The 13117-nt window shown below is 37.7% G+C and overlaps 1 protein-coding gene across 3 annotated transcripts in view; it reads right to left on the bottom strand.

The window, feature by feature from the left end:
• Window positions 1–10589, bottom strand: part of LOC125682991 (uncharacterized) — a 29100-nt gene extending 18511 nt beyond the window's left edge. Inside the window, exons 1-2 of one of the 3 annotated variants that reach the window (XM_048923634.1) lie at window positions 10001–10589; window positions 9760–9812 (exon numbers count right to left, since the gene is read on the bottom strand). In XM_048923634.1, the coding sequence (XP_048779591.1) occupies window positions 9760–9812; window positions 10001–10121 (174 nt within the window). In that variant the 5' untranslated portion in view covers window positions 10122–10589. The remainder of the gene's footprint in view (window positions 1–9759; window positions 9813–10000) is intronic. The other 2 variants (XM_048923633.2, XM_048923635.2) reach the window with 2 other exon arrangements.
• Between the last annotated feature and the right edge of the window lie 2528 nt (window positions 10590–13117).

Raw genomic sequence — 13117 nt, 5'->3', positions numbered from 1 at the left:
AGCCAACAATCATTGAGAGATACGTGCAGATGAAAAGTAAATACGTATTTTATTTTTATCTATTTAGTCTTGTTTCTTTTAAATTGTTGTCGACACATTCTTGATAGTTTAAGGTTCAGCGTGAAATTTTTTGCATTCAATTAGAAGCTAAAAGTGGGTCGTTGCGATAAAATTGAAATCAATTGAAATAAAGACCAGTATATCATTTCACTTTGTAGAGATTTTTGATAAAAAATGTACTTCTTTCCCCCAAGAAGTGAAGATCTTTGAATTACTTTTCAATGTGGATTTGACGTCATTAAAGATACTCGTAAACTTGAACTTTCAACAATGTAAAGAATTGTGCAATAAATTTGTAATAGATATATCTTTTATTATCAAATCATGATTATTTCTTAAATTCATGATTTATTTCATCATCAACCTGTTGATATTACATTCAAACATTGCATTTGAATTGTAAATCAATATTGATAATGTCTTCTAACGTATCCTGTTTTTATAGCCTTGGAATTTTCCCTCAGCTTTACCATCGATCATCACATCAGATATGAAGTTGCTATTTTTAGAGGCGTCACCCGCTGTAGGTGAAGGACCTAAGCCATAACTTTTGACCTATGCATAACTACCAGACCGTGGAAAATGTTCTAATAATGTCATTACATATTTGTTACAAAAATTATGCACCCAATAAAATTGAACATTTCTCTGGCGTTTAATGCATTTTTTAAAATCGGAGGGAAACTAGTTAGTTGGATTTTTCTTCAAATACACTAATGTCATTATTTATGTCATTGGACAATTATAGTAATACGGACTTGGAACAATAGTTCAGCGTGTATTGATAAGTAACAAAAAATATACATAGATATTAAGTTTATAATCCGCCAACATTCAAACATAACTTCAATAAACTCCGGCGACAATGACACGAGTAGGCTTGATAATACATCCATAACCAGATCTTGGTACCTGAAAAATGGAGTCTCAATGGAAAAAATCCAGATTACTCAAAATGGCTCCTATGTCACAGCTTTGAATTCCCATCAAGGTTAATTTTTAAAAAGTTGTTGTCAAAAAGTGTTTGGTGCAAAATGAACAGAAAACAGGAAAATGAAAATTTATCATTTGAATTAATTTAATTATCTATTTATTATTATTTTCTTTCCTATCACATTACTGATACCTGTATGTATGTAAACCCTTGTGATGAAATGCCAATTGTGTCATGCCTCAGCCGGTCTACATGCCCCCCCCCCCCCCCCCCCCCCATTAAATAAAGTCCCCAACGAAATAGCCTGAAAACTATGAAAATATACCTATTCTAATCAATTTCTTATACTGTATGGAAAACTAAACGCTCGCTTAGGAAAAGAAGAATGGGATTACTAAAATTATGAATTTTGCAACCTCGGGGTTCTGACACTAAGTTGAATCCCAAATAGTGATATAGTATTGATATATCATATATTATGTAAAGTCAAAGTCTGTCGTCATTACGGGAACTTTCGGGGACATTTGTGTTTTAAGAGCACATCTTGTTTTATACTGCTGCTGAATATTAAAAGTTACCTTAGATATTCAGAACACGACAATTATTCTATATTTCATACCCATCCCAGCTCGTGATACTTTTAACTAGTACTCAGATGACTGATAAGGCCTGTTGGACTAGTGATACTTTTAACTAGTACTCAGGTGACTGATAAGGCCTGTTGGACTAGTGATACTTTTAACTAGTACTCAGATGACTGATAAGGCCTGTGGGACTAGTGATACTTTTAACCAGTACTCAGGTGACTGATAAGGCCTGTGGGACTCGTGATACTTTTAACTAGTACTCAGGTGACTGATAAGGCCTGTGAGCCTCTTTTTTAAATTAAACATACAATCTTCAGACAGAAGACGTAAATGGCTATTTTTCCTTGGCGTTGAAAGTTTTTTTTATAGATGTGTACCAATAAAATTAATTGAATTTGTAATCTTTATAATCTATTTTTATGTCATGCACATGACCAAGAATATAGACCTAACCCTTAGCTTGTTTCACGTAGGTATTAGTCATATTAACAAAACACAATTCGAACGAAATATGGTTGATTGATTGATTGATTATTTTGCTGTTTTCAGCCACACTCAACAATTTTTCAGTTATATGGTGGCGCCCAGTTTTTATTGGTGGAAGAGAGAACCAAGATACAATGTACCTGGGAAGAGACCACCGACCTTCCGAAAGTGAACTAGGAAACTATCTCACTTACCGGCGCGAGCGGGATTCGAAACCGCGCCGACCAGAGGTGAGAGGCCGTGTGATTTTGAACGCGATGTTCTAACCACTCGGCCACGGAGGTAATGCTTGAGTCAAAACATGTAAAATATGAAATGCTCGTAATTACACAAAATATAGCAAATCGGCCACTAACAATTAGCCCATCCGCATAAATCGTTTTAATAACTCGATATGAATGGATCCCTTCCAGAAGTATTATATTTCTCTTGTTCCAATCATATCTGTTGTTTGAAAGTCTAAGGAGTGTAGAAATAAATAGGTGTACAACCACGGAATATATTGCTATAACATTACTTCGGAGTTTGAGATTGGAGATCGCACTTCATCATATCGGCACAATTTATTGGAAATTCGTTGATTTCAATATCAGGGTTTTTTCTATTTTCATTTTAATTTAGGAACTCGATCTTTTATTACACTTGTACAGAAGCCGGTAGATGCCAATGTATAGAACTGATATAACTGCTTGTTGGTCGCCACTTATGTTGTATTATCTGGAGGTCGCCATATAAGTTGTAACTTAATTCATCTGAAGGCCGTCGTAAAGATTAACTGGCGATGGCCACTTAATCTATATAGTGGCCGCAACTTCTTTTATACAAGGCGATTGGCGACTGTCAATTAAAAAAGTAAAACTTCGTACAGCTGAGTTATTATGGAATTTAGAATCGTTAGCAGATATGTAGCATGGTCTTTAAAGTATGGTGTCCGGATAGGGCCATTTGCAAAGGCGTGACTGCGCGTCAGTCACAACACGCCATCACGCCAACAAGCAACGCGCCTTCGCGCTCTCACGCCAACAAGCAACGCGCCTTCGCGCTCTCACGCTAACAAGCAACGCGCCTTCGCGCAGACAAGCAACGCGCCTTCGCACTCTCACGCCAACAAGCAACTCGCCTTCGCGCTCTCACACCAACAAGCAACGCGCCTTCGCGCTCTCACGCCAACAAGCAACGCGCCTTCGCGCTCTCACGCTAACAAGCAACGCGCCTTCGCGCAGACAAGCAACGCGCCTTCGCACTCTCACGCCAACAAGCAACGCGCCTTCGCGCTCTCACGCCAACAAACAACGCGTCTTCGCGCAGACAAGCAACGCGCCTTCGCGCTCTCACGCCAACAAGCAACGCGCCTTCGCGCTCTCACGCTAACAAGCAACGCGTCTTCGCGCAGACAAGCAACGCGCCTTCGCGCTCTCACGCCAACAAGCAACGCGCCTTCGCGCTCTCACGCCAACAAGCAACGCGCCTTCGCACAGACAAGCAACGCGCCTTCGCGCTCTCACGACAACAAGCAACGCGCCTTCGCGCTCTCACGCCAACAAGACGCGTTGCTTGTCTGCGCGAAGGCGCGTTGTTTGTCTGCGCGAAGGCGCGTAGCTTGTTGGCGTGACGGCGTGTTGTGACTTACGCGCAGTCACGCTTTTGCAAATGGCCCTATACTATGGTGTCCGGATAGGGCCATTTGCAAAAGCGTGACTGCGCGTTAGTCACAACACGCCGTCACGCCAACAAGCAACGCGCCTTCGCGCTCTCACGCCAACAAGCAACGCGCCTTCGCGCAGACAAGCAACACGCCTTCGCGCTCTCACGACAACAAGCATTACGCCTTCGCGCAGCGTTGCTTGTCTGCGCGAAGGCGCATTGCTTGTTGTCGTGAGAGCGCGAAGGCGCGTTGCTTGTCTGCGCGAAGGCGCGTTGCTTGTTGGCTTGAGGGCGCGAAGGCGCGTTGCTTGTCTGCGCGAAGGCGCGTTGCTTGTTGGCGTGAGAGCGCGAAGGTGCGTTGATTGTTGGCGTGAGAGCGCGAAGGTGCGTTGCTTGTTGGCGTGAGAGCGCGAAGGCGCGTTGCTTGTCTGCACGTTGCTTGTTGGCGTGAGAGCGCAAAGACGTGTTGCTTGTTGTCGCGAAGGCGCGTTGCTTGTTGGCGTGAGAGCGCGAAGGTGCGTTGCTTGTTTGCGTGATGGCGTGTTGGGACTAACGCGCAGTCACGCTTTTGCAAATGGCCCTATCCGGACACCATATTAAAGTGTTGAGACAACTAGATAAATTGTATTCTAAAATTGTTGACAAGCAGAAGCTTAAACGTTTCTCTTTAACTCAACTTCATATTCCTATATTGGAGGGGGGGGGGTTCCGGTCGTTTTCCAATTCATCAGTTAATTCAAGGTTATGTTCTTACCATCCATTACTACCACCAAAAGAGTTGGGTGGGGCTAATTCGCCAAGATATCTTATTTTGCATTTGAAAATAACTTAATTTGCATGTAAAAATAACAGGAAACGAACGTCGTCAAAAGAGTGGAGAGGCAGCCCGCTGGTTCTACGTGCCTGGTACGTTGATATATTATGCACATATCAATATTTTCTCAATCTTGCGTGGATCTATCTGTCGACATTTGATATCATATACATTCATATAATTTTGTACATTAACAGCACGATCGACAAACGATAATGCTTATAATTGTATTACTAATTAATGGAGAGGGGGTTACGGGAGTTGCAACCCTTTCATTTTGGGAGAGAGAGGTTGAATAATTGCCGTATAAAGGAAGTGGCGATCGCCAGTTGCATTAAGTAGCTTTCGCCACGTAGATGAAGTGGCGGCCGCCAGTTACACGTAGATGAAGTGGCGGCCACCAGTTACACTTAGATGAAGTGGCGGCCACCAGTTACACGTAATAGCCGCCGCCAGTTAGATTGATATTGATTCTCTACCCAGACACTTACCGGCTTCCGTACATTTGATATATTTACGTAATACAACCACCTACATACTGTACACGTCTTATGTTTATCGTGTTCGGTATTGAGCAAATTTGACGTGGATCTATACTTGTCCTACCTCAGATAAAATGTGGAAATTTGATAGATTCTAGTTATGTCGTATGACGCGTTATATGAGAAAAAGAATTGCATGATGGTGCTATCGAAGAATATCAATTGAAATAAAATCTCAGCAGCTAACTATTTGTTTTACATTGTGTCATTGTATAAGTTTATAAAATTGATTGATTGATTACTGTTCACACAAAGTCGTTGGAATTTCGGGTATTGCATGAACCATGAGTTCCACGCAGAAAATATCAAGCAAGGCTAAACCGGATGTTATGGGGGATATATTATTTAAGTCAGCTTGCGCATGCACAAGTGTACGTTTTCACGAGAGCCGATCGGTACGTCGCTCTGCTTTTTCCATGAAGTTGGGGGGGGGGGGGGACCTTGACGGAAAAGGCTGAGCGATGTTCTGCCAAATTGCACTGCATATTGATGACGCGACCTTTACTTGCGTGATCGTATACATATCAAAATCATAAATGTTTAAAATTGATAAACAAGAGAATTTAGATAATCTATACCAGTTTTCAGTGTTCTAAATAACAAAAAAAAAGTAATATTGTTGAGTCCAATTTATTAATTTTCTAAACAGAACTTAATTTACATGACATTATATTCATCTCCGCAATGCTCAACATAGGAAGTAAAATATTGTTGTTCGTATCTTAAAATGAATATTTGTGAATTGGCATTGAGCTTTTGAAATGAAAAACGACATTCAACCTTGCGAGCATCAATATTTTGTTCCCGGATATATATCATTCCGTGGCGAATCCAGAAAATTTTCAAAGGGGTGTCTGGTTACGACTCAAACCAAGTTTATACCTTTTCCGCCCAAGGAACCCCCTATCACCAAAAAATGGCCCTTTCTTTTAAAAACAATATTCATCCAAGATGGGAGTTGGGGGTGGGGTGGAGGGGTTGCAACTTCAACCTAGAATATTACGTTTCTATTAGAAACACGCGCCGTGCCAGTGGTACAAGTATTGCGATCCTTTTTTAAAAGAACAGGAACTTGATCTATCCAGTGGTGGTGGGGGGGGGCGTGCTTCAGTAAAAAAAAAGAAGACTGGTTTCGTAGTTTGTACTTAATTTTTGCGAAAGCCCATACTGCCATGACACTAGAACTAGTGCACAACCAAATGTGTCGCGTTGAGTCTGCAGGTGTTCGCACTGGAAAATTAAATATTTCTTGCCAGTTTATCGAACCAGTGGGTTTTTGTTTTCGAGGTCTACAGCCTCACTACAGCTGTTTGATCCTTTAGGAACCAACAAAACGCGTATTTCCCCCTGAAAGTAGGCCAGTAAATGGTTTATAGCGCTGTTAAAAAGACTGAGAATGTCATCGAGATTAATCGATCGAAAGGTAAAAAGTGAGTTGTTTTCTTTTCATTATACACCGGATCAGATGACTTTAAAAAGATAATGAAAAACAATATCTAGGAAAAACTGATTACCACTTATCCCAATTCATTTTCTTCAAAGCACCCAAGCAAATACATTTAATAATGAGGTAGACTAAAGCAATAAACGTTTCCATTACCATCGCTTTACAATACCTGATTTACCTAGAAACAAAAAAAAAGTTTATCAACACTTTAATTTTTTCGTGCCATGAACTGGCTTCATTCGATTATTACTGGTATGCCGTCAATACCTGCCTTGGCCTCTCAGGTAAATATTATTTTAACCACTGACTTCCTTGAAGTGGACCGTCAATCAGATTTGCAGAAATAAATCTCGACGAGAAAGGAACAATGGGGTTAAAAGGTTATTCTTTGGATACAGGAAGTTCATTTTCTTGGTGTTGCTAAATTTTACTGATACTTTGTTCTCAAACAAATAATGAATAAAAGTATGACTTGTTAAAAGGAAAGCATTACATGTGTGTCTCGTTTCTCACTGCTCTATTCCCACATTTCGCAATGGCATTATTAATAATGGAAATACTGATTTTTGGACAGATGTCTATTTTACTTACACCAATATTTGAAGACAGTAATCTTATTTTACTACTGAAATCAACCCAAAATATGGTATTCATTCTCGCTAAAAAAAAAAATCATATATAGATAAATAGATTATAAGATACGCTTTTAGTACGTCAAAGTGATATGTATATAAAATATTTTAGAAATAGCGCGCTCCTGGTAGTGCGCCTAACTTTTGTTTCTTAGTATATAGTGTAAATACTACGCAGGTGCCTTTGATTTACACACCCTGGGATACATAGGAATGTCATTGTGTGCGTAGATGAAATGTAATACATCAAAAAGAAAAGATTTCTCGATCTCACATTCTCATATTTGATAGCATTACGTCTTCGATCCATGCTATTCAATTTAAACGACGTCTATTAGCGTTTGTCGACTATGCCCTGCCTGTCGAAAAAGCCTAAATCACTTATGAATTATATATATTTTCGGACCTCTTCCAGATTTTATTAACATTTTCCTTGTCTGTCTGCATTTTCCCCTTATCTACACCAAACTTTGATATCGCACATTGCCTCTTTGAACATCAAACGCCACGTTTTAGGGGCGTGTGCAATGGCACTACTTGGTTCAGTATGCTTTAAAAATTCATTCTTCAGTCAATTTTGCACTACCGGTAAATGACATCTTTGAAATTATTTGTTGACAATATGAAAGGTTTTTGGTTATTGATTAAGGAAAAAGATGCGTGCAATACTAAATACTACTGAGTGTAATAGTATAAAAATGCAAAGGTATCTCAAATTAATTAGATATTCAATATGACTTCTATGCCCTCCGTTAATTTGCTCAATTCGTTCTTTTTTGTCATAATTCCTTAATAGTCTGTAAATAAACAATTTTGAGTACATTGTACGTACAGTTTAACTTCAGCTACGGAGAGATGTGCAAGATATTTTTAAAAATTAAACTCGTCCATAAAATAAACAATATTGCATCATTCAAAACCTCCACTTTGATTGGCCAATTCTCATCAAAGTCCATAAAAGAAATTTAATGCGTTTCTAGAATGCATGATCTTTATTTCAATATCAAAATTGAATCACACAGTTCATTAAAAATTCGACAAGCCCGGCCCTGTATTAACCATCGGTAGCTTATTTTGACATTGTTTTGCATGTTTATTTTGGAAAGTTTTGATTAGAATTTCATCAGCCTGCATTTTATTAAAATGTTTATTGCTGATAAATGATATACATTAATGTCTACATTCTTTGAGACAACCCCAGTGCATACATATGCATGTACCTTTGAAAACTATTGTGTGAAAAGAAGTAGAAAAGTATGTGTTTTACTGCACATAACATGAATGCCATCATTATCATTGTTTAAACCTACAGCCATCACTTTCTGTTCAATTTACTCCTACTTTCAGAAATTCGATTAGCAAATTTGGATTTTCATATCACTAAAATGTACATGTATCTTATATAAACATTTTGATATGAAATCAAAGATTCATATTCTTTTAATCAGTGTTAAAACCATGAAACTGTTGTGCTTTATTCCAAAGAAAATAACTGTAAAATATTGACCTGGGGGAGGGGGTGTCAAAACACTATTGGGTTGATTTATTTTTCAATTAAAACATTCCGTATTGCATGCATCAGTCATTACACTTTGGATTGTTCGATGATGATTTATAGGTATCGAGTTGCATGTTTCTTTTAGATAACTACATCACATCAAATATTTTCTTTTAGCCTCTCTCTCTCTCTCTCTCTCTCTCTCTCTCTCTCTCTCTCTCTTGTTCCTCCGTACACTGATACATGACAAAGGAGGTCGGTGGGTAGGTTGGTATTTCTCAGATTTCTTAATTTTTTATTTTTTTTTTTACAAAATCAGTTCAAGAGTATGCTGTGATCCTCCTCCTTTCCCTCTTATCCCCCCCCCCCCCCCCCCCCCCCCCGCTTTGAAATTCCTTCCTATCCATCGTATGTGTGTGTGACATTAAAGTTTGGCAGTAATTAAATAGGATAACCCTTAAGCAGCTGGTAAAGGCACTAAAACATGCCTGATCTTTCCTTATTTATGGTGTTGTGAATTTACTGATGCTACTGTAACGATGAACTGAATGAAAATTAAATTAAAAACTGAAAGTTTAGAATTTAATTACTTTCAACACTGTCTCCAACTTGACGCCCTTAAAGTAGTGTACATGTATATGACTTGAAATCTGTATATGCACTGTGTGCCTAGTACCTGCGCTCCATTTAAGGATCACTCACCTTTAGGACTAGAAGTTCATTGTGTCGGCGATCTCTATCATGTAGATTATTTAATAAAGCAATTTAATTGCATATTATTTCTTGAAATTTGTTTTACATACAAGACTATTATTGTTCCTTCCGTTTTCTAGAATCCATTATCTACATCATATTTGTTTCTACAATCTAACATTTTCGCAGTTTTAAATATTTCATAAATGGTTCATTGATTTAAACTACTTATACCAACAACAGAAAATGATAACCAAATATGACAATTGCACTATTATTATGAATTTATTGAAAAAGATATGCACTTATTATAATTCTTAAGGATAATGAAAGATAGATGACCGAAACAATCGATTACAATAAATGCATCAACCCGCAGAGATCTGTGAAGTTGATGTGATATTTTAAATAAAAATACTCACCTGTAGATTGCAGATTGTAAAATAAGATTTCTTCCAGTCAAGTTGGATTAGTTCTAAACATAAAACACTCTTTAAATTAGGTCCTCAAATGCAAGCTTCTATTTATTTTCTGTCTTTTTATTTTCTGCTCAACTTGAAGTCGCCCACTTGACACGCGTTGTCAATCCTGATTAAATTACATGCGCCGAGTTAACACTATGAAGAAGTTCCCATTAGACCTATAAATACGTTTATACTGTACCAGCCCTAAGACTCCAAGCTTTATTCCAACAAGCATCAAAAGATGTAGACGAACGGCGTGCGTCTATTCCCTCCTTTTTGTTAAAACCAATATGTATTGTTCTCTGATCTGGTAGTGACATTGATATCACTACACTTACAGACTTTTGACTATAGGTGATTGATTGAGCATTTGGTCGTGTAGGTCCGTGTCCCCGAAAAGTGAGCAACAAAATGATTGGTAATTAAGTCGTTGTTACGCATCTCTGTATAGGGTGTTTCACAAACAGCAACGGGTTTAATTTATCAACAATGTCAGGCTTTATCAAATCAGTTTCCGCACTTATTTATGTCCATCTTGCATAACATAGTGAACGAATACGAATTTTGATTAAAGCTGATTTCATTACACGCTTCTCACGTTTTAAGAATGCCACTAAGATTGGAAGACATGCCTAGCAAAAAGCAAAGAGAAAGTTCTTGATTAATTTTGTCTTCCTGTTGTAAGACTCGGATAGATACCCTCACAATGTTTCCAGATAATTCAGTGTATTTCTGCATGAAAAATTTGCATGGCAAAAAGAAATTCGATTTTCATAATAATATTGTCTTCACTTTAGGAACCAGTTTGTAGAATATCTACATTAATTCCACCGTGTTTATTCACAAAATGTGATACAATGCTGGCACGTGGATCTGGTGATTCATAAAAACTTATTTCCGAAAACTTATGTCTCAAGAGTAATACATGTTGCCATTACAGATAAAACTAAACTGATATTTTTTTTATTTTAATTTTAACTGGAGATAGTTTTCCCCTCGTCAATACAGGTAAATTAAAAGAGTCAGCATTCTTTAAGTGCAGACAACGAGGAGCAATTATCTGCGGCAGAAGGGAATTTTTTCCATGTGGTCATTACTCTATTGGGCAATATTTCTTCATTACACCCTCCGGAACAGACCATAAAAGAAATAAATAATCCCGTCAAATCGCATCCGGAAGAAATAGGCAATTCCTTATTTACTTCACTTTGCATTTCGAAATCACAAAAATTGATCTTCACGAATTTATATGACTTAGCAATAGTGCATTTTCGAAGTTCTTCTTATGACGAAGGTCATGTGAAAACGTTGTAGCGTGAAAGGGCTTTAATGACGGTATACTGAATTGTGAAGGGAAAGGTCATTTCAAGTTGAAAAAAACATGTGTCCAATCCTATTGGAAATGTTATATGATCAAAACAAGTCCAGTGCCTGGAAATACGAATAATTTACTTGCTCACTAGCAAGTTACCAAGTTTATTGAAATGAATGAGACTAAATTATTTTCCATTATAGATTAAACTTCCCTAACAGACAACTTACAAAAATGTATAAAATTATCAAACACGCTGGCATACGTTGAAGGTTTGTTAAACAATCAAAAGGAAGTCGCTTTAAGGACGTATAGGTAGTCCTACATCTGTATACTAACAAACATAACGACCAGTAACTTATTGTTAATGAATGGGTAACTTATTTGTAACTTTCATTTAACGTATATATATAACGTCTTTAAACTTATGTCAGTTTGTACAGGCATGTATGACGGTTATTTAACTTACACAGAAAATTAACGTACATGTATGTAAGGAGTGTTTAAGACTAAGAATCAAACGACGGCTCTTTTTACCCCGTGTCATTATAGAAGTGGAAGTACAACATGCCTCCAAAGAAAACAAGGAGGAAAGTTGCAGGAAGACGCTGACCCAAGCAGACACCTTCATCCCTACCACCAGCATGTCTGCGCTCTTCCCGCCTCCGTCTGACCGCCATTCAGACATTGATAGCCAATGGCCCTTTCGTGCAGGTTCCAATGGTGGTATCTATGATGGCATCTGAGCCCTCGACCTCCTCTCATTTATTTAACGAGACACTATATTCCTTGGATGCCGAAGAGGATATGTCTTGCTATTTGAAAGACTTCCCTTCAGGACAACAACACACGTCTAGACAGATGGGACCTTCAACTTGATGGAGAGGGAACATTTGGGTGAAAGATAAGTTAGGTTTTATGAAAAATGCAACAAGACTTGTGTATCTATAACAAGAGACTTACATGTCATGTCAATCGCCTGATTATTTGCTAAAAGTATTACTATCCCAAAGTGTTATTGTGCAGAAACTTTCAGATCTTACTAAGAAAGTAAGAAGGCTCGACAATTGTACAAAACATTTACATCATGAGAAGATGAAGCCTTTCTTTGACCAACGATTTACAATTTATCTTAGGGTTGATCGATCCTCATGGGACTTACATGTATCAATATGAATGGTTGAAAGTGAAAAAAAAACTATTTTAATTTCCAATCAATATAGTTAAATTCAGTTAATGACCAACGAAATTGTGTGTGTTGCCACATTTCTAAAGATGTCAGACATACAAAAACAAAAACCTGCTAATTCATAAATATGTAGAAATTAATTGTGGATATTTGGTAAATCGTGTATAATAGACATACAGTAGAGGGAATACCAGCATAGGAGTTAATGCCCTTGACAACATTTTTAAAAATTATAAATACATGTACTTGATTATCTATGGAAAATATTAACTTTTTCAGTATCATTAGTTTACCAGATTTTTTTATTTTATGCAGTGAATAAAATTCCTTTGAACGATATATTTCTATCATGCACAAAGTTTAAGTTCGTTCCCGAGTTAACATATTGAATAGGAAACCCAACTATTTATGTAATACGTTTTTATCGTTAGTGAACGTTTAGCTTTAACAATGTAGCCGTCTCCTCCGATTTTTATTTATCTGACGTTTGGAGGAGAATCACGATTGGATTATACAGTTGATGCCGAATATCCGTTAATATGTACATGTACTTACATAATGAATGTTGATACCCCTTGATAAATACTTACATTATGGATGCAAGTGTTTCTACGTTTCTTTTTAGTTCATATTTAAAAATTACCGTCCCGTGGGGATCCAGGTTAGAATAGCTCCTTAGTACCCCTTGCTTGTCGTAAAAGACGACTAAATGAGACTGCTAAAACCGAGGTCCCGTGTCACAGATGGTGCGAAACGATAAAAATCTCTCCCTGCTTAAAGACGCAAGCGTCGAGTATAGGCATAAATTTTGCAGT

Source organism: Ostrea edulis, chromosome 6 (genome assembly GCF_947568905.1).
Source record: "Ostrea edulis chromosome 6, xbOstEdul1.1, whole genome shotgun sequence".
NCBI classification, from domain to species: Eukaryota; Metazoa; Mollusca; class Bivalvia; order Ostreida; family Ostreidae; genus Ostrea; species Ostrea edulis.
The sequence above is the reverse complement of the archived record's forward strand: the minus strand, read 5'-3'. Positions and strand labels throughout refer to the sequence as shown.